Source organism: Hemiscyllium ocellatum, chromosome 9 (genome assembly GCF_020745735.1).
Source record: "Hemiscyllium ocellatum isolate sHemOce1 chromosome 9, sHemOce1.pat.X.cur, whole genome shotgun sequence".
Taxonomy (NCBI): domain Eukaryota; kingdom Metazoa; phylum Chordata; class Chondrichthyes; order Orectolobiformes; family Hemiscylliidae; genus Hemiscyllium; species Hemiscyllium ocellatum.
The window spans coordinates 97,883,322-97,908,038 of NC_083409.1; the positions used below are offsets into that span (position 1 = coordinate 97,883,322).

A 24,717-nucleotide genomic window follows, 5' to 3' on the forward strand; every position below is an offset into this window, starting at 1 on the left:
AAACTCAGGAAATGACATCACCACAGGAAATGACGTCACTAACCCGAAGAAACCCAAACACATAAATAGAAAGCAGGAATTATCAGCAGTGCTTTACCCGGAGGCCCACTGAAGATGTTACCGATAGGGTGACTAAACACCTGGAAATGAACCTTCCAGCACAGTGAGCAAATGTAAATCCAGAACTCCAACAATTCTACATGATCATTTTCAAATGTGTACATCATTATTAAACAGTCCCTATAATTTTCCTCTTTCCTGTCATAACATGTTGATTCTTGTAGAGAGTCATCCCCTGATTTGACCCCCCCCAATGTGTACAAGGTGAGTGATATTAGGAGACAACTTGAGACCAGTCCTAGAACCCCTTTGGGGTTAAGATAAACTCATCAAGTAAAATGTTGAATTTGGGCACTTCTGATCTGTGGTTTTCTGACTAAATGTTTCAATCCTTTTTGATTTTGAATTAAGAATTATAGCATTCATGCCAACTATGTATTTTTTTAACTTAACTTATAAATGACTTGATATTAAAAGGGTCAGCTCCACTAATTTTGTTTCTTGGCATGCACTGGAGCCCTGAGCCAGAACTTGCATACATAAGTTAGCCTGATGTCTTCATGCAGCTCTTAAGCAATGCTGCATTATTATAGGTGCTATCCTCATGATGAAGTTTTAAACTGGGTGTATATGTCTGTTCTGTTGGTTCAACTGGGTAGACTGATCCTATACAGTATTAGAAGAAGTGTAAGAAATTCTTTTAGCATGCAGGACAGCATTCCACTCAAAAAGCAGTACCAAACATAAACTAACTCTTTACTCAATTTGGCTGCAGTACTTGTTCATACAACAGTGACTGTACTTCAAGATGTAACTCTTTGGATGTGAGAAATATTGTGTAAATTCAATGTCTTTCTAACTTAAGTTATTGTGTCAGTATTTACAAAGTGTTGAGGCAAGATTATATAACTAATCCTAAATCAACAATCAGTACGATATTTGTATCAAATAAGAATGAAGTATAGGGATAATTGAATCCTGTGGAAAAGAGTTCAGAAATAATTAGGAAGATGAGAGTAAAAAAAGTGCAGTCAAGTATCTCCTAATTCCTTTACAACTAGAATTTGCTTTTTATTTAGTGTAGTTTACAAAGGGAAATACCCAAGTTAAATAATCATACCCAGAAAAAAAATTGCTGTTTTCACAGGTTATTTGAATTTTGCTCAAGGAGGTAAGTAGATACATGCAGCAAGGAAATGAGTGAGGGAAGCAAGACCAGGGGAGAGAGGTGATGAGGAAGAGGATGGTGTAGAACATCTCTCCAATTCTGTTCAGGGGATCTTTGAAGGTCTTGATATGTGTTCATTATAGATGTAAATAACCTGGGATGGAAATTGAATAGAAGTGACTGTTTTGTTCCATGCTTGATAGAGTTATTGCTTGCAGGGAGAATTGTTTTCTTATTGGTGAAGGAGAGTATAAGGGTGTGGATGCCACTTAGGTCTCCGAGAAAGCATTCCTACCCCTGTGGTGGCAGTGATATGGTTTGTGCCAGTTTGTAGTTTTTTTTTTGCTGCTTGGTAGGGAAGAATGGAGGGCAGTGCACTGACTTTCCATTTGTGGACATCTTCATCGGGTAATTGGTGGGGCCTAGTTTCTGGACCCCGTTTTAGATCGAGTTGGGGTTGCAGTGTTGAAAGGTAAGGAGAAGTTGGTGCATTGTGTTGATGGCCATATGACTAAAGATGGGGTGTGGATCAGAGTGGTGGTGGAAAAGCAGAGCAGGTCAGGCAGCATCTGAGGAGCAGGAAAATTGACGTTTTGGGCAAAAGCCCTTCATCAGGAATAGATGGGGTGTGATTTATTGCGAACTCTTTCTGCTGAGAGAGGGAATTTCTTTAATCTGGCTGAGATTGAGAGGCATAGGATCACAAATAATCCCCAATATAAGAACAAGGTATCTGGGTTGGTGTCCTTCCTATGGAAAGATGTTGTGAAACTTGAAAGTGTTCAGAAAAGATTTACACGGACGTTGCCAGAGTTGGAGCATCTGAGCGATAGGGAGAGGCCGAACAGGTTGGGGCTGTTTTCCCTGGAGCGTCGGAGGCTGAGGGGTGATCTTATAGGGGTTTGCAAAATTTATGAGGGGCGTGGATAGGGTATTCTTTTCCCTGGGGTTGGGGAGTCCAGACAGAGCTAGAGGGCATAGGTTTAGGGTGAGAGGGGAAAGATATATAAAAGACACCTTTGGAACAACTGTTGCATGCAGAGGGTGGTACGTGTATGGAATGAGCTGCCAGAGGAAGTGAAGGCTGGTACAATTGCAACATTTAAGAGGCATCTGGGTGGGTATATGATTGGGAAGGGTTTGGAGGGATATGGACCAGGTGCTGGCAGGTGGGACTAGATTGGGTTGGGATATCTGGTCGGCATGGACGGGTTGGACCGAAGGGTCTGTTTCCATGCTGTACATCTCTATGACTCTATGGTAGCATTCACCTGTAATCTTGGACATTTTTCTTGGTGTGGTTGCATTGGATTGCTGTCTTGGAAGCTGTTAGGGTTTAGAATCTATTCTGCAAATTATATTTTCTATCTGGAAAATTCCAGATAAATCTAGCCTTGGCACATCTATCAAAAACAGTTTTACGTTCAGTTGTTGCAATTTTTTTTTCAGCCTTTGATTTTTTTTTCTGCATTGGTGCTAATACACAAGGCTATTACTGGTCAAATGCATCTATTTTTGGTGCTGTCTATGTTTCAAAGTTAGAGGAGAATGCTTCTACGATATAGATATGACAAAAATCTATAATTTTATGATTTTTAACAGGTACAAAAGGAAGTCATTTGACCCATCATGCCTGTACTGAGTCTTGAAACCCTATCAACGTAGCCTTTAAAAGCATGTCCCAAATCCGAACAGCTGAGTCAAGAAGTTTCTCCTTACTCCTAGCTCTTATGCTGACAATCTTGAAATTGTGACCCCTTATTACTGACATCCTAACTTGTGAAATCAGAATATCCTTCTTTACGATTTTGACATGGTACATAATTTTGAACCACTCACTAAGGTCACCTTTTAATCTTTTCTACTCCAAGATGGATAAGCCCAATTTCTCTAACCTTCACTGGTATCTAAAATTCGTCATTTCTGGTATCATTCGAGTCAATCTCCTTTTGCACTCTCTCCAAGGCTTTAACATCCTTTATAAAATAAGGTGTCCAGAACTAAACACAATGTGGTCTGATCTGTGATTTGTAGTGGTGTAGCATCACTTCCTTGCTTTTAAACTCTATGCCTCTATTCATAAACCCAAGGATTCTTCAAGCTGCCTTAACAATTTTTCAATTTGCCTGCCCACCTTTTCAGAGAATCATGCACTTCAGTCCTGAGGTTCCTCTGTTCCTTTACTCTCATCAGTTTCGGACCATTGAGACTGTATTGTGTCTCCATGTTTTTTCTATCAAAATGCATTACCTCACATTTGATTGCATTGAAATTCGTCTGCCAGGTGTTTGCCCATTTGGCTAATATTTCTCAACAGTTACTCAATGTCTTCCTTACAATTCAATATTCTCTCTTGCTAAGTATCATCTGCAAATCAGAGATTTTGCCCTTGACACCCATCTTCAATACATTTGTATTAATAAGAAGAAACAAGGGTTCTAACGCTGATTGCTGGGGAACACTGCTTTCAACTCAGCTCATTTCTTTAGTCTGGAGATATCATCATTCCTACCTTCTAGTCCATGCTGCCAAGGATCCACCAATCCCAACCATTTCTGATTTGCTAACTGCCATGTGGTACAATATCAAATACCTTTTGGAAGTCCAAGATATACAACATTCACAGTAATCCCCTCATCCACTGTCGGTATCACCTCGTCAAAGAACGCAATTAAATTTGTCAGACATGACCTGCCCTTGACAAAGCCATATTGACTGTCTAGTATTACCTTATTTTACAGGACAAGATAAAGATATGCGTAAGTATTATAGTCTCCGATCATCCCTAGCTTTTCTTGAAGATGGTGGTGGTGAGCTGCCTTCTTGAACCATTGCAGTCCATTTGGTGTAGGTAGCACCCAATACCATTGGAAAGGATTTCTAGGATTTTGACCCAGTGACAGTGAAACAATGGCAATATATTTCCATCTCAGGATAGTGAGTGGCTTGGAAGGCAATTTGAAAGTGGAAGTGCTCACATATCTGCTGCCCTGGTCCTTCTGAATGTTATTGGTTGAAGTTTTGGAAGGTGTTTTTGAAGGAATCTTGGTAAATTTTTGTCGTGCATCTTGTAGATGGTGCACATTGTTGTTCCTGAATGTTGGTGGTGGAGAGAATGGATATTGTGGATACGATGGAAATCGAGTAGGCTGCTTTGGCTTGGATGGTGTCAAGCTGCTTGAGTGTTGGAACTGCACTCATCGAAACAAGTGGGGAGTATTCCATATCCCACTCCTGACTTATGCCTTGTTGATGGTGGACATGCTTCAGGGGAATCATGAGATGAGTTATTGCTGCAAGACTCCTAACCTTTGACCTGATCTTGTCATCCTATTTCTATGACTAGTTCAGTTTCTGGTAAATGATAGCCCTTAGAATGTTGAAAGTTGGAGTTCAGTAACAGTAGCGCATTGCAATATTAATGAGTGATGATTGTATTTTCTTTTGTTGGAGACAAATTGCCTGGTAATGGTGTGGCACGAATGTGTTGTCAGCCCAGACCTGGATGTTTTCCAGATCTTGCTGCACCATGATATTTTCATGTATTTTAACTATTTGTCACATTTGAAAGTTTTTGCGTGATAAACCTCACAAGGCAATTAATGTTCCTTTTTAAAATTTTAATTTCTTCTTGCAGTCTACTGTTTTTGTACAGTGTCTTACTTTTTTTAAGCATGGCCGTGTATACGCCTTATTTATCCCAGAACAAAGCCAGGGTGAAACCTGTTGGACTACAGAGTGGCCTTTCACCTGCACAATCTATGGGGGATTGTTGTCTCTGAATCAAAGCACAGTCCCATTAGAATTATAAAATGTAGCTAATCATGTACCTTTATTTTTCTATATTTTTGTTCTTCAGGGTTATGAGTGAAGGAAGATCAAAAGTCTTAATCGTTCTGTCTTGCTGAGCAGTTTAGTTACTGTAGTGAAATATTGCCATTGACGTAGCAACTTGACTGTGGGAGAAGATAAAAGCATCGTCAGTGGACGTGTAATGCAGAGCAAATTATTACATTGTATTCGCACCATGACTTCAAATGGAATTCAAACAACATTGCTCATCATGTTGCTATGCGGAGTATCTGCAGGTGAGCACTTTGTTACAGATGTTTTGAAACTGTTTCAAAATTCTTTTTCTATTTTAATTTTTGTATATTAAGGCTCATCACAGGATGCATTATGTTTGCAGGACCTCCAAACTGTGAATTTCCACCTTTTTTAATCTCTCTTCCCTCCAAAAACTCAAACATGGTTCAACTCATTACTACATATTAAAGAACTGTAGAAATTTATAGCACAAGCTATTTGACCTATGATGTCAATCTTTTCTCTGACAAAGCAGTCTAAAACACCTCTCGCTCTCACCTATCTTTTTGTTCTTCAATTATTTATTAACTTTAACTTCAAATTTGTCAAGGGAGTTATGTCATACACTATGTAGGAAACCTTAAGGACAGGTTTATCATAGAGGTACTTCAAAATTCAAATTGTTAATTTATCATTACTGATTAGATTATGCTAGTTTATTTCCAAGCCACACTCCCCATCCTTACTTTTTTTGATTGTGCTTTTAATAAATATGCAGATACAAGCATGACTGTAGTCAAGAGCCAATCTATTAAAAGCTACAAGATAAGGAACTGCATAGTGGCATAATACATTCAATGTATTCTGTGTTATAAAGTAAAATACGAGAGTTCAATCCAAACCTCTGCAAACATCAGATTTGTGTTTGATTATCTTGGCATCCATGCCATCACAATACCAAGGTGCCTTATGCCTGGAACGGAAAGAAGGGGAAGTGAGAGGGATTACTAAAATAAATAAAAGTCAGCACTTCAGCAGACTCTATTAACTTGTAAATTGAGACTCAATGCATCAATTCATCCATAAAAATATCCATATTGACCTAAAATGAAATTAGGTGTTATGGATGTTACCCATAATAAAAATTATATAAACAGTCTAATATTATACTGTAGTAAAAAATGAGGTCTGCAGATGCTGGAGATCACAGCTGAAAATGTGTTGCTGGTCAAAGCACAGCAGGCCAGGCAGCATCTCAGGAATAGAGAATTCGACGTTTCGAGCATAAGCCCTTCAGCAGGAATGAGAGAGAGTAGCCAAGCAGGCTAAGATAAAAGGTAGGGAGGAGGGACTTGGGGGAGGGGCGATGGAGGTGGGATAGGTGGAAGGAGGTCAAGGTGAGGGTGATAGGCCGGAGTGGGGTGGGGGCGGAGAGGTCAGGAAGAAGATTGCAGGTTAGGAGGGCGGTGCTGAGTTGAGGGAACCGACTGAGACAAGGTGGGGGGAGGGGAAATGAGGAAACTGGAGAAATCTGAATTCATACCTTGTGGTTGGAGGGTTCCCAGGCGGAAGATGAGGCGCTCCTCCTCCAGCCGTCGTGTTATGTTCTGCCGGTGGAGGAGTCCAAGGACCTGCATGTCCTCGGTGGAGTGGGAGGGAGAGTTAAAGTGTTGAGCCACGGGGTGGTTGGGTTGGTTGGTCCGGGCGTCCCTGAGATGTTCTCTGAAGCGTTCCGCAAGTAAGCGGCCTGTCTCACTAATATAGAGGAGGCCACATCGGGTGCAACGGATGCAATAGATGATGTGTGTGGAGGTACAGGTGAACTTGTGGCGGATATGGAAGGATCCCTTGGGGCCTTGGAGGGAAGTGAGTGTGGAGGTGTGGGCGCAAGTTTTACATTTCCTGCGGTTGCAGGGGAAGGTGCCGGGGTGGAGGTTGGGTTGGTGGGGGGTGTGGATCTGACGAGGGAGTCACAAAGGGAGTGGTCCTTGTGGAACGCTGATAGGGGAGGGGAGGGAAATATATCCTTGGTGGTGGGGTCCGTTTGGAGGTGGCGAAAATGACCGCGGATGATACGTTGTATGCGGAGGTTGGTGGGGTGGTAGGTGAGAACCAGTGGGGTTCTGTCTTGGTGGCGGTTGGAGGAGTGGGGCTCAAGGGCAGAGGAGCGGGAAGTGGAGGAGATGCGGTGGAGGGCATCGTCGATCACGTCTGGGGGGAATCTGCGGTCCTTGAAGAAGGAGGCCATCTGGGCTGTGCGGTGTTGGAACTGGTCCTCCTGGGAGCAGATGCGGCGGAGACGAAGGAATTGGGAATATGGGATGGCGTTTTTGCAGGGGGCAGGGTGGGAGGAGGTGTAGTCCAGGTAGCTGTGGGAGTCAGTCGGTTTATAATAGATGTCTGTGTTGAGTTGGTCGCCCGAGATAGAGATGGAAAGGTCTAGGAAGGGGAGGGAGGAGCCCGAGATAGAGATGGAAAGGTCTAGGAAGGGGAGGGAGGAGCCCGAGATAGTATGCTATTTCAATGAAAATAATCTTGTGCAACAATCTACAAACTTTTACAAATGATTGGAAATGATGGGACAGAGATTGGGTGGAATCGCCCATACAGTAACCTTTCATTAAATAATTAACTTGTTTAGGAAAGAAAAAACACTGAAGACCATACCTTTTATTTTTAATAATTATTTTTAATAATTTAAAAGCTGAGAAACAAACCAAAGCAATTTCTAGAAGGTGCAAGATTTTTTCAGGGCACACTGTTGAAATAAGAAGCGAGGTATAATTATGGCCAAAATGTTGTCACTGTATTTCAGGGTTTGGAACAGAACTAGAATGCAATTCTTAAATTTGTAAATATGCCTTTTTTAAAGGGAAAAGATGCTCTAAATCTTGAAGTGTTGCTGGATCCGAAAGGTTAACTTTTTCTTTCCACAGATGCTGTCAGACTTGCTGAGATTTTCCAGCAATCTGTTTCTGCCTTTTTACCTCTTTCATATTTAGGAATATTAGGAGCATGCATTGAGCCTGCTTCACAATTTATTCCATTTTTTTGTTTTGTTCATGGGATTGCTGGTTAAACTAACATTTATTTCTCATCCCTGATTGTACTGCGGAAGGTGGCAGTTAGCTGCCGCCTTGAACTGACACAGTCTGACTCTATAATACTGTTATTGACTCAGTGATAGTGAAGATACAGTGATAAAGTTCCAAGTCGGGGTGGTGTCTGGCTTAAAAGAAAACTTGTAGGTGGTGGTGTATCTATACAGCTACTTGACTTGCTCTTCTAGTTGGTAGAGGTTGCAGGTTTGTAAGATATTGTCAGAAATGTCCTTGGCATTTTTCCTCTTTTTAAAAAGACAATGAGGAGTGACAATGCTTGCAACAAATTCAAAATATCCATGCTTGAGAAAAACACAACAGTTAAGGAACTGGTTTCCATCACAACTGGTGCACCAGCCACGCTTGGTGCAAATGTAGGCTTTATTGCATTTTACAGAAATGATCTTGATTTTCCCCTCTTTCCTGTAACCCACTAGAAAGCATTAGTGAGTAAAGTTATGACCTTCACATGTAATGTAAGTTGTCATTAAGATTGTAAACTGGATAGGAGCAGAAGCCATTCAACACCATTTGTTTAAATCCTTACTCAACAAGCTTAATGTTGCCTACTGTGAACTAACAATGTTGGTGTGAGGGAAGGTCCTACAAAGTTTTTTTTAAGATATGATGCCTTCAATTGGCACTTTTCTTAAATCAAGGAATGAAATGTCCAGTGAGTTGTCAGATAACGATTGGTTGCTGAACTTCGAATCCCTTAAAGACATGACATGAAACCTAAATTCTGAACTGCGGGGAAAAGGCCAGCGATTTAGCACATCCATAACTGTGAGTGCATTAAAATTGAAACTAGGTCATTGGTCCTATCAATAAAAGAAAATGCTGCAACGCTTCCTGAGTCACAAAAGTAAAGAAAAATGGATCCACCCACAAAATTACTGTGCATGACTGAGGATATTAAGAAGAATTCAAAAGGTGATTTCAGGAATTTCCATGTGATCGAAAATGTCATGTTTGTCTTTTATCCATTCCTTCCAGTAGATGTTGGTAGTTTGGTTGTGAGTGCAGTGCTAGAAAACACAGCAGGTCAGGCAACATCTGAGGAACAGGAGAATCAACGTTTTGGGCATCCTGATGAAGGGCTTATCTCCGAAACGTTGATTATCCTGCTCCTCCGATGCTGCCTGACCTGTGCTTTTCCAGCACCACACTCTTGACTCTGATCTCCAGCATTTGCAGTCCTCATTTTCTCCCATTGATGGTTTGGTCACCAAATTTATCAGGAGTTGAAATGGTGATAATTACCAAGGAAAATGATAGAGCTGAGTCAGATCAAGGAACAGTAATTTTGTGGGGACTATAAGTGAAAAATGCCCTATCCTATCATCCTGTACTTTTCTTAAAGTGAAATTGACTCCACATACCTCTCAAACAATGTTTTCACAAATGAAGATAATCAAGTCCAAATATCTCACTGGCCTCACCAGTTGAAAACCACTATTGAAGATGGCACACACTGCTGGCATTCTGCGTTGATGGTAAAGTGAGTGAATGTTAACGGTGGTGAATGGTATTTTGATAAAGCAGCCTACTTTATTGACAAGATGGTGTCAAGTTTCTTGAGTATTATAGGAATGGGTGTTCCATTGCTCTCATGATTTGTAGGTGATGGAGGGGCACTTGCCACTGAATTCCCAGGCTCTGACTTGTTCTTGCAGTCATTGTATTAATTTGGATTAGTGGTGCTGGAAGAGCACAGAACGCCCCTGGTGCTCACCTTCCACCCTACCAACCTTCGCATAAACCAAATCATCCGCCGACATTTCTGCCACCTCCAAACAGACCCCACCACCGGGGATATATTTCCCTCCCCATCCCTTTCCGCATTCCGCAAAGACCGTTGTCTCCGTGACTTACTGGTCAGGTCCACGCCCCCCCCCTACAACCCACCATCCCATCCTGGCACCTTCCCCTGCCACCGCAGGAATTGCAAAACCTGCGCCACACCTTCTCCCTCCCCTCCATCCAAGGCCATAAAGGATCCTTCCACATCCATCAAAGTTTCACCTGCACATCCACCAATATCTTTTATTGTATCCGTTGCTCCCGATACGGTCTCCTCTATGTTGGGAAGACTGGATGCCTCCTAGCAGAGCACTTTAGGGAACATTTCCGGGACACCCGCACCAATCAACCATACCGCCCTGTGGCCCAACATTTCAACTTCCCCTCCCACTCTGCCGAGGACATGGAGGTCCTGGGCCTCCTCTACCGCCACTCCCTCACCACCAGACACCTGGAGGAAGAATGCTTCATCTTCTGCCTCGGAACACTTCAACCCCAGGGCATCAATGCGGACTTCAACAGTTTCCTCATTTTCCCCTTCCCCCACCTCACCCCAGTTCCAAACTTCCAGCTCAGCACTGTCCCCATGACTTGGCCTACCTGCCTATCATCTTTTCCACCTATCCACTCCACCCTCCCTTCCCCCACCCCCCGACCTATCAACTTTATCCCCTCCCCCACTCGCCTATTGTACTCTATGCTACTTTCTCCCCACCCCTACCCTCCTCTCTCTTTTCTCTCCACCCTTCAGGCTCTTTGCCTGTATTCCTGATGAAGGGCTTTTGTCCGAAACATCGATTTTACTGCTCCTCGGATGCTGCCTGAACTGCTGTGCTCTTCCAGCACCACTAATCCAGAATCTGGTTTCCAGCTCCTACAGTCATTGTTTTACCCCGTTGTATTAATCTGCCTGGTCCAGTTAAGTTTCTGGTTGTTGCCAACCTCATTATGTTGACTTTAGGGGATTCAATGATGGTAGTGCCATTGGACATCATAGATGGTTAGGTTATCTTTGTCAAAGATGGTCATTGCCTGGCACTTAACTGGCAAATAAAATTTGTGCCACACATCGGAATGCTGTCCATGCCTTTTTAAATATGGACAGAGACTGCTTCAGTATCTGTGGAATCATGAATGGTGCTGAATATTATTCACTGATAATTGCACATTCTCACATTTGACCTCTTTAATTGTGGAACGAATGTGATTGAAGCAGCTGCAGATGGCTGGGCCGAGGTCACTACTTTGAAGAGCTACGGGCTCTTGTGGTACACTGTTAGTTACACTACCTCTAAGTTAGGAGGCTTGGGTTCAAGTCTCACCTGCTCCAAAGGGGTGTAATAACATCTCTAATCAGGTTGATTAGAAAGTATCTATCCTGAGGAACTTCTGCAGAGTTGACCCAGAGCTGAGGTGACTGACCTGCAACAGCCATAACTGTCTTCCTCTGGCCAAAGTATGACTTTAGCTAGGGGGTGTTTCTTTACCCCTTGATTCACAAAAGTGCTGGAGACATTTAGCAGGTGTGTAGAGAGGAACAGTTAATGTTTTGATTACTTGTGAGGGTGAGCCTCTTGGATCTCATGCTGAACTTGAGAGTTGGAGGAGATGACAAAGAAATGAACAATCTGGCATAGCCTAAACAGGCTGTGCGATAGTGTAATCAGTAGCAAGGGACAGAGTGAATGGCAGGGCCAGAAAATAAAGGCTGTGGCCTTTCCATTGATGGATTTCAGACAAGCTAGGGGAGTCGTGAGCAGATCATGGAGAAGTGAAGAAGTGTTCTGGAATATTATGGAAATGAAGTCTGTTTGCTGGTGCAGACAGAAAAGCAAATTACAGTTGAAGAAGGAACCTGTTGGATTGTGTTGAAATTTCAGGCCTGATGTGGGGATGGGGAAAGAATATGTATTTGGAAATGCTTTGAAGGAGAAAAAGAAATTTGCATGACTAGAAAGAACTATTGACAATGACAGCTAGCAAAGGGCCCAAGAAGGGTCTATGACATATTTGCAAGAATTGTGCTTTGATTTATATGATCATTTAAAAGTTTATAATTGCCATTTTGTTAAGCAGTGAATGCTGAAATTTGTTTCAGATGCATCTGTAGCTTACAGTATTATCAAAAGAATAATGTGACCGAGTCCAAAGGTCACAAACTTGGATAACTATATGTGAATGAAATATTGTAAATTGTGAAATTTGGATTTGGTACATTAAGTAGTAGAATATCCGCCACAAATTCACTTGCACCTCCACACACACCATCTATTGCATCCGCTGCACTCGATGTGGCCTCCTCTATATTGGGGAGACGGGCCGCCTACTTGCGGAACGCTTCAGGGAACACCTCTGGGACGCCCAGACCAACCAACCCAACCACCCCGTGGCTCAACACTTTAACTCCCCCTCCCACTCCACCAAGGACATGCAGGTCCTTGGACTCCTCCATCGGCAGAACATAACAACACGACGGTTGGAGGAGGAGCGCCTCAAGGGATGAACTCAGATTTCTCCAGTTTCCTCATTTCCCCTCCCCCCACCTTGTCTCAGTCGATTCCTTCGAACTCAGCATCGCCCTCCTAACCTGCAATTTTCTTCCTGACCTCTCCGCCCCCACCCCACTCCGGCCTATCACCCTCACCTTGACCTCCTTCCACCTATCACATCTCCATCGCCCCTCCCCCAAGTCCCTCCTCCCTACCTTTTATCTTAGCCTGCTGGACACATTTTCCTCATTCCTGATGAAGGGCTTTTGTCCGAAACGTCGAATTTCCTGTTCCTTGGATGCTGCCTGACCTGCTGTGCTTTAACCAGCAACACATTTTCAGATTTGGTACATTAAGCCATGATTAAAGACCGCAAGCTATTGTTCAAAATGAACTTGTAAGGAATTGCTGAATATATTGACATTTGAGTAGTAAGCACTATTGAGTTTTGCTGTTCAACATCAGTGCACTTTGCATGTTAAAGTAAGCCTTTGATTTTTATTACTAAGATGATTAAAGCTCTTTTCACTTAGTTTTAGTTTACAATGCATCCTAGTAAAATTAAATATAAGTTACAAAAGGAAAGCCGGCCGTTTAGTTTTGGTATTTTTCTGACTGGGGAATTATTCCCATGGAGCATGAAACATTGATACAAGCTGAGGATTGTTTTAAAAAATAGTTCCCTCAAAATCTGTTTTGTAAGTGAAACAAAATTTTCTGAGTTTCACCTGAGGTTTTCTCATGTCTTTTATCAGTAACGAGTTTTCGATTAGATGACATCAGTGTCTATGCAACAGTGTGATTTTAGTGCAGTTTCTTTAAAGGTTTCAAGAAAGGTTTTATGTTTTGATTCATGATATGTTTTGAAAAAAATGCTAATTTAAATTCAGAATACCTATATTAAAACAATACATAAAATTAGATGAATGCATTGCAATAGTATGAAACTACCTTTCATTTACACTCTTACATTGAATAGAGTTATAGAGGTGTACAGAACAGAAACAGACCCTTCAGTCCAATTTGTCCATGCCGACCAGAAATCCCAACCCAATCTAGTCCCACCTGCCAGCAACTGACCCATATCCCTCCAAACTGCTGCAAATGTGTTGCTGGTCAAAGCACAGCAGGCCAGGCAGCATCTCAGGAATATATTCCTGAGATGCTGCCTGGCCTGCTGTGCTTTGACCAGCAACACATTTGCAGCTGTGATCTCCAGCATCTGCAGACCTCATTTTTTACTCATATCCCTCCAAACCCTTCCCATTCATATACCCATCTAGATGCCTTTTAAGTGTTGCAATTTTACTAACCTCTAGCACTTCCACTGGCAACCCATTTCACACATTAACCACCCTCTGTGTGAAAAAGTTGCCCCTTAGGTCTCTTTTTTTTTGATATCTTTCCCCTCTCACCCTAAAACTATGCCTTCTAGTTCTGGACTCGCTGACCCCAGGGAAAAGACTTTGTCTACTTATCCTATCCGTACCCTTCATGATTTTACAAATCTCTATAAGGTCACCCCTCAGCCTCCACTCCAAGGAAAACAGCTGTGGCCTATTCAACCGCACCCTAGAGCTCAAATCCTCCAACCCTGGCAGCATCCTTGTAAATCTTTTCTGAACCCTTTCAAGTTTCGCAACATCTTTCCGATAGGATGGAAACCAAAATTGCATGCAATATTCCAACAGTGGCCTAACCAATTTCTTGTTTAGCTGCAGCATGACCTCCCAACTCCAGTACTCCATACACTGACCAATAAAGGAAAGCATACCAAAACCCTCCTTCACTATCCTGTCTACCTGCGACTCCACTTTGAAGGAGCTATGAACCTGCATTCCAAGGTCTCTTTGTTAGCAACGCCCCCTAGGGCGTTACCATTAAGTGTATAAGCTTGGCTAAGATTTGCTTTCCGAAAATGCAGCACCTCACATTTATCTAAATTACACTCTATCTGCCACATCTCAGTCCATTGGCTCATCTGATCCCGTTGTAATCTGAGGTAACCTCCTTCGTGTACACTACACCTCCAATTTTGGTGTCATCTTCAAACTTACTAACTATACCTTGTATGCTCACATCCAAATCATTTATATAAATGCTGAAAAGTAGTGGACCCAGCAGCGATCTTTGTGGCAAACCTCTGGTCACGGTCCCCCAGTCTGAAAAACAGCCCTCTACAACCATCCTATGTCTTCTACCTTTGAGCCAGTTCTGTATCCAAATGGCTAGTTCTCCCTCTATTCCGTGAGATCTAATCTTGCTAACCAGTCTTCCTTGGGGAACCTTGTCAAATGCCTTACTGAAGTCCACATAGATCACATCTACCTCTCTACCCTCATCAATCCTCTTTGTTACTACTTCAAAACATTTGAATAGAGAAATGAGCAACTTGAGGGACTTCTTTAAATTTCATTGTCAGCTTGCTTCCCTGGAAAAAGTGATTAATATTTTAATTAATTTATGGTAACTATCTTCTGAAAAACCTTCAATTCTATAAGCACCATCAAAATAAGTTGATCTTGAAAGTGATTCTTTTTTTTCGTGAATAATAATTGCTGGAACAACTATCCTGCATTGTGAATATTGGTAATATCAGCTATTTATTGTAATTCTGCAATTCTTAGCCATCTTGCATGAAAGCATGCACTCTATGATTCAATTGGTACAAATTTGTTTCCGGAGTTTAAACTGCAGAAATAATAGAATGGAGAGACTAACTGAGCAGCAATGCTTTTCTGCAGATATTGCCTGAGAGACCATTCAGTGTTTTTTTTCAGTTTTGTGATAGAAGCATATAAATAAAGGTAGGCCATTTATCACATTAAGCCTGTTCTGCCACTTCAGTTAGATCTTGGTTGATCATTGACGTAAAGGACACTTCCTCACATCCTGTCCTTATTGCATATCCCTTGTCATTTATCTCCAGAAATTTTATTTCCTCATTTGATGGAGCTTTCATGGAGAATTCCAAAGGTTCACCACTATCTGAAGGAATTATAGAAACATAAGCACAGAATACAGAATAGCGAATTATTTGGCAAGATCACAAGGTCCCAATGCTCGGCTAAATTATGTTATCCAGCATTTGATTATCTGGAATTCGATTAACCGACCGAAATACTGCCCGCCTGTGTCCTTTGGATAATCGAGGTTCCTCTGTGTAGGAGCCGGAATAGGACATTCCTCCCTTTTTTTGGGTCTGCTCCACCATTCAGTATGCTCATGGTTGATCATCCAACTCAGTACTTGTCCCTACCTCCTCCCCTATCCCCTTTTGAGCCCTTCAGCTCCAAAAACCATATCCAACTCCTTCACAAAAACATTGTGTCTTGGCCTGAACCATTTTTCTGTGGCAGTGAATCCCATAGGCTCGCTACTGGCTTGGAGAAGACCTTTCTCTTCATCTCAGTCTTAAATGGCCTACTCTGTATCCTTTAAACTGTGACCCTAGTTCTGGAGTTCCCAGATGATTAGGAACATCCTTCCAGTATTTATCTTGGAATCCCTACTGTGTGAAAACAAGTCTACACCGACCCTTGGAGTCCCACCCAAACCCATTGTTGAGTTCTTTTCCTGAGGTTTCACACATGAGATGCAATTTGCGCACACCAACTTCTGCAAACAGTTAAAGTTTATTAAAGCTTGTACAAGCTAGGTGACCCCTTTTAACCTCTTCCCCCCCCGTGTGCATGTCGAGTCCAAAGAGAGGCACTGCACACCGAAAACACATCCCCTTTGTACAGACAGTTGCAATGCTTATAGATACTCTGGCCACTCCCCCAGTCACATGCCACTCAAGACAACCCTCAGTTACTCACAGTCACATGTTACCCCAGATACAATAGTAGGATGCGATCATCCTCCGAGATAATGCAAATACCAATGCCCTAATCTTGGGGAATTGTTATGCAGACAATTGCCTGACACACTGATTCCCCAAGACAATGCAGATGTGAGGTGTTCTAGCTTCACAGGCTGGCTGAAAGGGATTGAGTGATAGTTTATTTGATAATAACAGGGGAGTAGTAGTCTTTTTAGGGTGTGGGTGATTCGAAATCCTGCATGAATGTCATCCACACGCACTTCCAGAATGTTCATTCAGTGCAGTTTAACTCTTTAATATTGCATCAATGTCCAGAGAGATATTCTAACTAAATTTTTTTAACATTACACCATTACTCTCTTTACTCCTGTCTAATGTACCTAACCACACATCCCTGAATGCTATGGGCAATTTAGTATGGCCAATTCACCTAACCTGCACATCTTTGGATTGTGGGAGGAAACCAGACCACCCAGAGGAAACCCACACAGACACTGGGAGAATGTGCAAACTCCACACAGTCGCCTGAGGCTGGACTTGAACCTGGGTCCCTGGTGTTGTGAGGCAGCAGTGCCAACCACTGAGCCACCATGCCACCCCGAAGTAGATTCCAGTGAATAAAACATTAACCAATACACTCTGGCTTCATATATCAGTCCTACTATCCCAGGAATCAGTCTGGTAAATGTATGTTGCACTCTCTCCATAGTCAGAACATCCTGTCTCAGATAAGGAGATCAAACTGCAAACTGCAGGATTCCAGAAGGGCTCATGCCCGAAACGTCGATTCTCCTGCTCCTTGGATGCTGCCTGACCTGCTGCACTTTTCCAGTAACACATTTTCAGCTCTGATCTCCAGCATCTGCAGTCCTCACTTTTAACCTCCCATTTATCCATATTTTACTTCATCTGTCATGCATTTGCTCACTCAGCTTGTCCAATTACACTGAAGCATTTCTGCATCATCCTCACAGCACACCCTCCTGCTCATTCCTCCTCATCTATTTCTTAAACCCCTTAGTTGAAGATTGTTCTTTAGTCCAAGACTGACCAGCTTGGGAAGGCACTGTATCGACATCCACCCTGTTGTGCTGTGACAACATTTTCAAACGTTTCAATGAGATTGCAGCTCATTCTTCAAAACTCTACAGAACACAAACCCAATTTTCTCAATCTCTGATCATTATCAACTATTAGTCTGGTGAACCTATCACACTCGTTCTATGGCAAATATTTCCTTCCTGAAATAAGGAGACTAAAACTACATAAAATACGTTAGGTGTGGCTTCACCAAGGTGTGATAAAATTGCAGCAAGACGTCTTTACTTAAATTTTCCAAACTTTATGCATTGAAGACCAACATGCCATCTGTTTTCCTAATTCCTTGTATCTGCATGTTAGGTTTTAGTGTTCTGATCAGTGGTGAAGGTTCACAGCACCCCCTATTTTTTAAAAATGTTCTTTGTTTTTTCAAAGCACATAGCTAACTCACAATTAAACTTGGTTAACCAGATCAAAAATGAAAGTGAACCAATTCAAAAGCTTTGTCTAGTGAGAGTGTCATTTAATTCTAAAGGGGGAAGGGGGTTCCTTTAAACCCGGTGGCTTGTGCAATTGAGCTTGAGCAAGGCAGGCAGAGGGAGTACCTTCCAGTTTTTGTTCAGATCTGTTTTTCCTTGTCTCTTCTCTGCTGCTTAGAAGCTGCTGTTGATAAAGCTCAATTTATGTAATTCCTGAGTGTAATGATTTTTGTTTTTCAAGCTGAATGCTTTGCAGATAACCTTTCACCTCCAATGCGTGACTTCCAGAAAGATGCAAATCTATCAGAAAATGCAGATCTGCATTTCAGTGCCCTTTTGTAACCATCTTTATTTTGGTTCAGACTGATACTTGTTTATTGGTAGTTTCGTAAGCTTGACTTGATAGTCAGATGATCACGTCAGCCATTTTAGATTAGTATTTGTCTCTCCTTTTAAAACTATTTTTTAGCCCAGGAAAATCTCTGGCATTAAAGTTGAATATTGATCATCTATTTTCACTATGTTCATTAATGAGTCGTGAATAACGTCACCCATTGGGCACTGGCATTTCCAAACATCTCTGTTTGAAAATATTCTTTCTGCCCAAGTCGATTAACTTTTTACATACATGCAAATTACATTCCATCTGCCATATTTGAGTCCATGCACTTACCCTGTCCAAATTTTCTGAAGCTTTCTTGTAACCTCTTCTCAACTTGCATTTTCCATCCAGTATTGTCATCAGCAAATTTGGAAATATTACAATTGGTTTCCTCAAAACAAAATATTATAATCATGAATGGCTATGACTTACCACTGATCCTTGCTGTATTACATATATGTAATTCAGCCTATAGTAAGAAAATAATTCTTTCATGCCTACTCTGGTTAACCAGTACAAAACAATGTTCAACCTATATTGGCACATTATCCCAATCCCATCCTCAAGTTTTGTTAACTAGTATCATGCGTGACACCTATATCAAAAGGAATAGGAGTTCTCAGCTGGAGCTCACCTATTCCATCCTTTGCTTTTCTTTTTTCTTGTGGTTTCTTTTTTCTCCATTTTCTCGGTGATGTCCTGGGCTCGGACTCTTGGCCTCAGCACGAAGTGGTATGGCGATATTTCAGCTCGATGTGGGGCACCTCTTGGTCTGCTTGGCTGTACCCCAGAATTTTAGTGTGCTGATTCTCAGCAGCTCAGCAAAGCCTCAGCCTGGACTTCCAACCTCGATGATTCTGGAGCTGTCTCCTGTCTTTGGGAGCCTCGAGTCAAGGCCCAAGTGCAAACTAGAGGCTAGGTGTGACGTGGACCAGGTTGGAAGGACTATTACTTTTTCTTTTTAATTTTTCTAATTTTTTTTTCTCCTTAGAATTTGTACTTAAGAACCTGTACCTACATATCTTTGTACCTCAGGTGGTACTGTAAATGGTGATTTGTTCAATTTTCACTGTGGTCATTTGAGTACATGTGGCAATAAAGCTGATACTGTTCTTCAAGTGTAAGCAACTATATTGGTCGTAAATTTCTCTTTTTATTGATTCTACATTGAGCTATAATGGAACGCTTGTTCTATTAGAAACGGTAAAAATGTAGGGATCTCTCCTTGTGGTTTTCGATATTCTTTGAGATGGTAAACTTAAGTATTGTTCTTGCTGCTTGGAGAATTACTAGTAAATGGGCATATAATCAACACAAGTAAAGTTCTAAGAAACATTTGCACATAAATGCTTATTGCACTACTGAATTACTATAATGTATCGATGAAAAATCTGTCACATTATGAAAGGAATTAGTTCATTTGATTGGTTTATTTACAAAATGCAAGGTGATATGTTTCAAAATAAATCTTTTCCAGATGTACTAATATTTATTAACAGTTCTCCCATGACTGTTCATTTGTTCTACATCAGGTTCAAGTAATTATTCAAAATGCTGCTCTTCCATTCTAAATACTTGCTTTAGTTAACCAAAAACTTGTGCTTAGCTCTAATCGATCCTTTCATAGAATCTCAACCTGGGGACTACTTTATTTCTTAAGATTTTTCTTTTTTTTGATGTTTTTAAAATCCACACATTGAGATTCCAAATCACTAATCTTCATTTCATCATTTTTTTTCCAGTTGGAGTGTCTTGGTTTGAAAAGTTCTTGATTCTTCATTTGTTGATCAGAAGTGTTCATGGCATTAAAGCTCCTACCTGAACTGGCTCTTTCAAAATTTCACATTTTTTTCGTTTAAGTGCATCATAGTTTAAGATGCTTACTCTCTCCAACCATATTTAGAAATGCACAGGTGCAAGACAATTTCTTCTCAAATTATTCAATTTGAAAAGTGGCTTAACATTTGAAAAGGAAATCTCTTAGTGAATAAAAATATGGTCAGCCATCAAAGTCATAACTCAGGTAGGAATAGTATGTCAGAAAAAAAATCTTCTGTCCTGCAGAAGCATAAGCGAACTCTGCAGTTTTGACTAATCTGTTACCAGTGTTTGATTAACAACAGCTTCTTGTTTAGTCAAGAGATCCACCTGCTCTTGCCAAAAAAGTATTGTTCACTTGATTGTATCAGATGGGCATGAATCCATTATTGGCCTTTTTCCCTGAGCTACAAATATAAATTAGCTCAATTTTGTGTGCTTTAAGTGCATGGAGCTGTTGATACATACAAATAAATTATCAGTTTCTCTCATAGGAGAGATTATTGTTTAAGAAGTCTGTAAGTTCTGTAACATACCAGTTAATCAACTGACTGTTGCAAGTGGACTTTGCAAACTATTTTAATTTGTTTTTTTTAAACTAACCTGTTCAGATCTGCCATTATATATTTCTGGTCCAGTTGTGACTTGAACCCAGGTCTTTTGATCCAGAGGTAGGGACATTACCATTGCTGAAATAAGTGCTTCTTGTAGCTGGTACACACAATACTGCCACTGTGCACTGGTGTTGGAGGGAGAGAATGTTTTCAGGTGTTGAATGGTGTGCCACTTGACTGGCCATTCTTTATCTTAGATGGTGTTGAGGTTCTTGCATGTTGGAGCTGCACTCATCTAGCACATGGAGAGTATTCAATCACACTCGTGATTTGTTCCTTTAGATGCTGGACATGCTGTAGGGAAATGAGATAGTGAGTTATTTGTTGAAGAATTCTTTAGCTTTTGAAAACTTCTGTTAGCTTTCTATCTGAGATTGCTTAACAAAAGTGTATCTAAAATATTAAGGGATATGGAGCAAAGACAGGTATGGGTATATAGAATTAGGCAATGGATCAGTCATGATCTCATTGAACGGAGGAACATCCTTGGGGGCTGAATGGTCCATTCCTGATCTCATGTTCCCATGCCATATTATCAAATGAGTATTTATGCAGTTAATGCTGGCACCTTGGTAAAAATAGTGCTAAAATGCTTGTGAATGGATTATATGTGTTAGTTGTGCTAACCTGATTTATCTTACTAGCATGGGAAGAGGCTTGAAAAGGAAAAATTATTTTGACTTTGAATGATGTTTATTAAAGTCTACATGATCTATATTATATGCTTGAAATTATAAATGTCTTTGTTTGAAACTACATGAAAGCGTTTTCTATTCGTGACCAAAGTTAGGTGTTTCTCAAATGTTTGTGGTTAACATTTTAAAAAAAAACTGACAGTGCTTTATGAATAAAAATGTACAAAGTTTTTTTTAAAGCCATTATGTATACAAATTACAGATCACATGAAACAGATGGGAGATGCGTCAATGAAATTTAATTTAATATTTGCAAAAAATTTGGATTAGAAAGTATTTGTCTGGACTTGATTGTGATTTGAAACACTGTTTGAAACACACACCGTGAGCAGCACAATGCCTCACAGCACCAGGGTTCCAGGTTCGATTCCTGCCTCTGTGTCTGTGTGGGTTTCCTCTGGGTGCTCTGGTTTCCTCCTACAATCCAAAGATGTGCAGGTTATGTGAATTGGCCATGCTAAATTGCCCATAAAGTTAGTGCATTAGTCAGGGGTAAATATAGAGTAGGGGAATTGGCCTGGGTGGGTTACTGTTCGGAGGGTCGACCTGGACTTGAATGGCCTGTTTCCATACTGTAAGAAATCTAATCTAACCAAAAAAGGGTATTGAGTATTTTTTTGTTTTTGTTTTAGTTAATTACTACAATATTGTCTTCCAAACTAGTTAAATCCCCTCCCTGATTATATATTTGTGTTCTTCCTCAAACTATGTCACCAGGTATTCCTTGCTCTAACTCTTTCATAATGTTTATTAAGTGATGTATCATTTTGAAATATTTTTGCTTATTATTTCATTCAAATTAGATTAGAATAGATTACCTACAGTATGGAAACAGGCCCTTCAGCCCAACAAGTCCACACCGACCCTCCGAAGAGCAACCCACCCAGCATCTAAAGGAACAAGTCACGAATGTGATTGAATACTCTCCATGTGCTAGACCAGTACAGCTCCAACGTGCAAGAACCTCAACACCATCTAAGATAAAGCAAGCCACTCCATTCAACACCTGAAAACATTCTCTCCTATATTTACCTAACATAATGGGCAATTCACCTTACCTGCACATCTTTGGAATGTGGGAGGAAACCGGAGCACCCGGAGGAAACCCGCACAGACACTGGAAGAATGTGCAAACTCCACACAGACAGTCGCCCAAGGTGGGAATTGAACCCAGGTCTCTGGCGCTGTGAGGCAACAGTGCTAACCACTGAGCCACCATGCTGCCCAAATTGTGGATTATTATTACAAACATGGTATTCATCTGTAGCTTCATACATTTTTCTTCAAAGATCTAACTAGGAAAGGCTTTATGATTAGTTTAGATGCCTTTTTTTCCTTGCATTCTACAATATAGTAAAATAAATTTTGGCCTCTTTGATAACTGTCCGTCTAGGGCATTCTTTACTTAAATTGCTGGACCTATCTGTTCTTTGTGGTAGTCCACCAGTTTAAAGAAAAACGTAACTATGCTAATTCATTACAACTTCACTTGCGTTCTAAAAATAACAGTAAATACGCCCCTAATTTGTAATTCTTATTTCCTTAAAGTTAACATTTTGGGTGGTATTTAATTAAGGTAAAGGGACTTAATTCACAATTGGGCATTTAAATGGACAGCAACAGCCATCATACCACCCAAGTCTAGGATCGCAGAGTGGCCCAGTACAGGTGCAACTTTTGGGCATGGCATGGGAAAGGTGATGGGATTGATGATGGCTTGTTTCCCTAATAGCTGGATCTCAATCAAATGCTGGTTGCCTTTTAATGAAAATGACCTCATCAGAAACCTACGAGCAATGTCAACAAGATTTGTTTTTGAGGCTTCCAGCTTGAGTGGTGGGGGATGGGAAGACAGTCCACAACCTTCCCACTGTGAGCTGAATTGTAATAGAGGCAGGAAGGTGGCATGGTCTACTCTCTGAACCTTCTGCATAATTAAATACCCCTAACACCAAACTCATTACATTGGAGGGCATTAAATTCAAGTGTTTTTTTTCTGCAATCTGTGTTTTGACTGTCTTAAGAGTTTTTTTATTAACCATTTTCATTGTTTACTATATAAAAACAAAGAAAATTGACAGCCCAGGAACAGGCTCTTCAGCCCTCCAAGCCTGAGCCGATCCAAATGTACTGTCTAAACCTGTCAGTCAACTCCTAAGCATCTATATCCCTCTGCTCCCCACCTACTCCTGTATCTGTCCAGATGCATCTTGAATGAATCTATCATGCCTGCCTCTACCACCTCTGCTGGCAACGAGTTCCAAATGCCCACCACCCTCTGTGTGGAGTACTTGCTGCGTGTATCACCCTTAAACTTTCTACCTCGCACTTTGAAAGCATGACCTCTGGTTATTGAATCCTTCACCCTGAGAGAAAGCTTGTCTCAATCCACCCTGTCTAATACCCTTCATGATTTTATAAACCTCAATCAGGTGCCCCCTCAATCTCCTTTTTTCTTGTGAAAATAAACCTAACCTACACAACCTGTCTTCATAGCTAGCACCTTTAATACCAGGCAACATCCTCTTAAACCTTCTCTGCACCCTCTCCAAAGCATTCACATCCTTTTGGTAATGTAGCGACCAGAACTGTACACCGTATTCTAAATGCGGCTGAACCAATGTCTTGTACAATTTTAACATGACTTGCCATGACTTATACTCAATACCCTGTCCATTGAAGGCAAGCATACTATATATGCCGCCTTGACCACACTATCCACATGGGCAGCAACCTTCAAGGTACAATTGACCTGCACTCCTAGATCTCTCTGCCCAGCAGCTTTTCACAAGGCTTTTCCATTCATTGTATAATTCGCTCTAGAATTAGACTTGGCTAAATGCATCACCTCACATTTGTCTGGATTGAAAGCCATCTGCCACTTTTCCGCCCAACTCTCCAGTCTATCTATATCCTCCTGTATTCTCTGACAGTCCTTTATGCTTTCTGCTACTCCACCAATCTTTGTGTCATCTGCAAACTTGCTGATTATACTAACAGTGCCCTCTTCCAGATCATTTTATGTATATTACAAACAACAGTGACCCCCAATGCTGACCCCTGTGGAACACCACTGGTCACCTTTCTCCACTTTGAGAAACTCCCTTCAACGACTACTCTCTGTCTCCTGTTGCTCAACCAGTTCTTTATCCACCTAGCTAGAACACCCTGCACACCATGTGACTTCACTTTCACTATTAGCCAACAATAGGAACTTTATCAAACGCCTTCCTAAAGCCCATGTATATGACATCAACAGCCCTTCCTTCATCTATCAACTTGGTCACTTCCTCAAAGAACTCTATCAAGTTGGTAAGGCATGATCACCCCCTCACAAAACCATGTTGCCCATCACCGAGAAGCTCACTTCTTTCCAAATATAAATAGATCCTATCTGTCAGTACCTTCTCCCGCAACTTCCCCACCACTGATGT

At 41.2% G+C, this 24,717-nt stretch overlaps 1 protein-coding gene across 2 annotated transcripts in view; it reads left to right on the plus strand.

The window, feature by feature from the left end:
• tgfbr3 (transforming growth factor, beta receptor III) overlaps positions 1-24,717 on the plus strand; it is a 179,584-nt gene that overhangs the window by 17,697 nt on the left and 137,170 nt on the right. For both annotated transcript variants that reach the window (XM_060830602.1, XM_060830601.1), the window contains exon 2: positions 5,088-5,316. In XM_060830602.1, coding sequence (XP_060686585.1) covers positions 5,223-5,316 — 94 coding nt within the window. In that variant the 5' untranslated portion in view covers positions 5,088-5,222. The remainder of the gene's footprint in view (positions 1-5,087; positions 5,317-24,717) is intronic.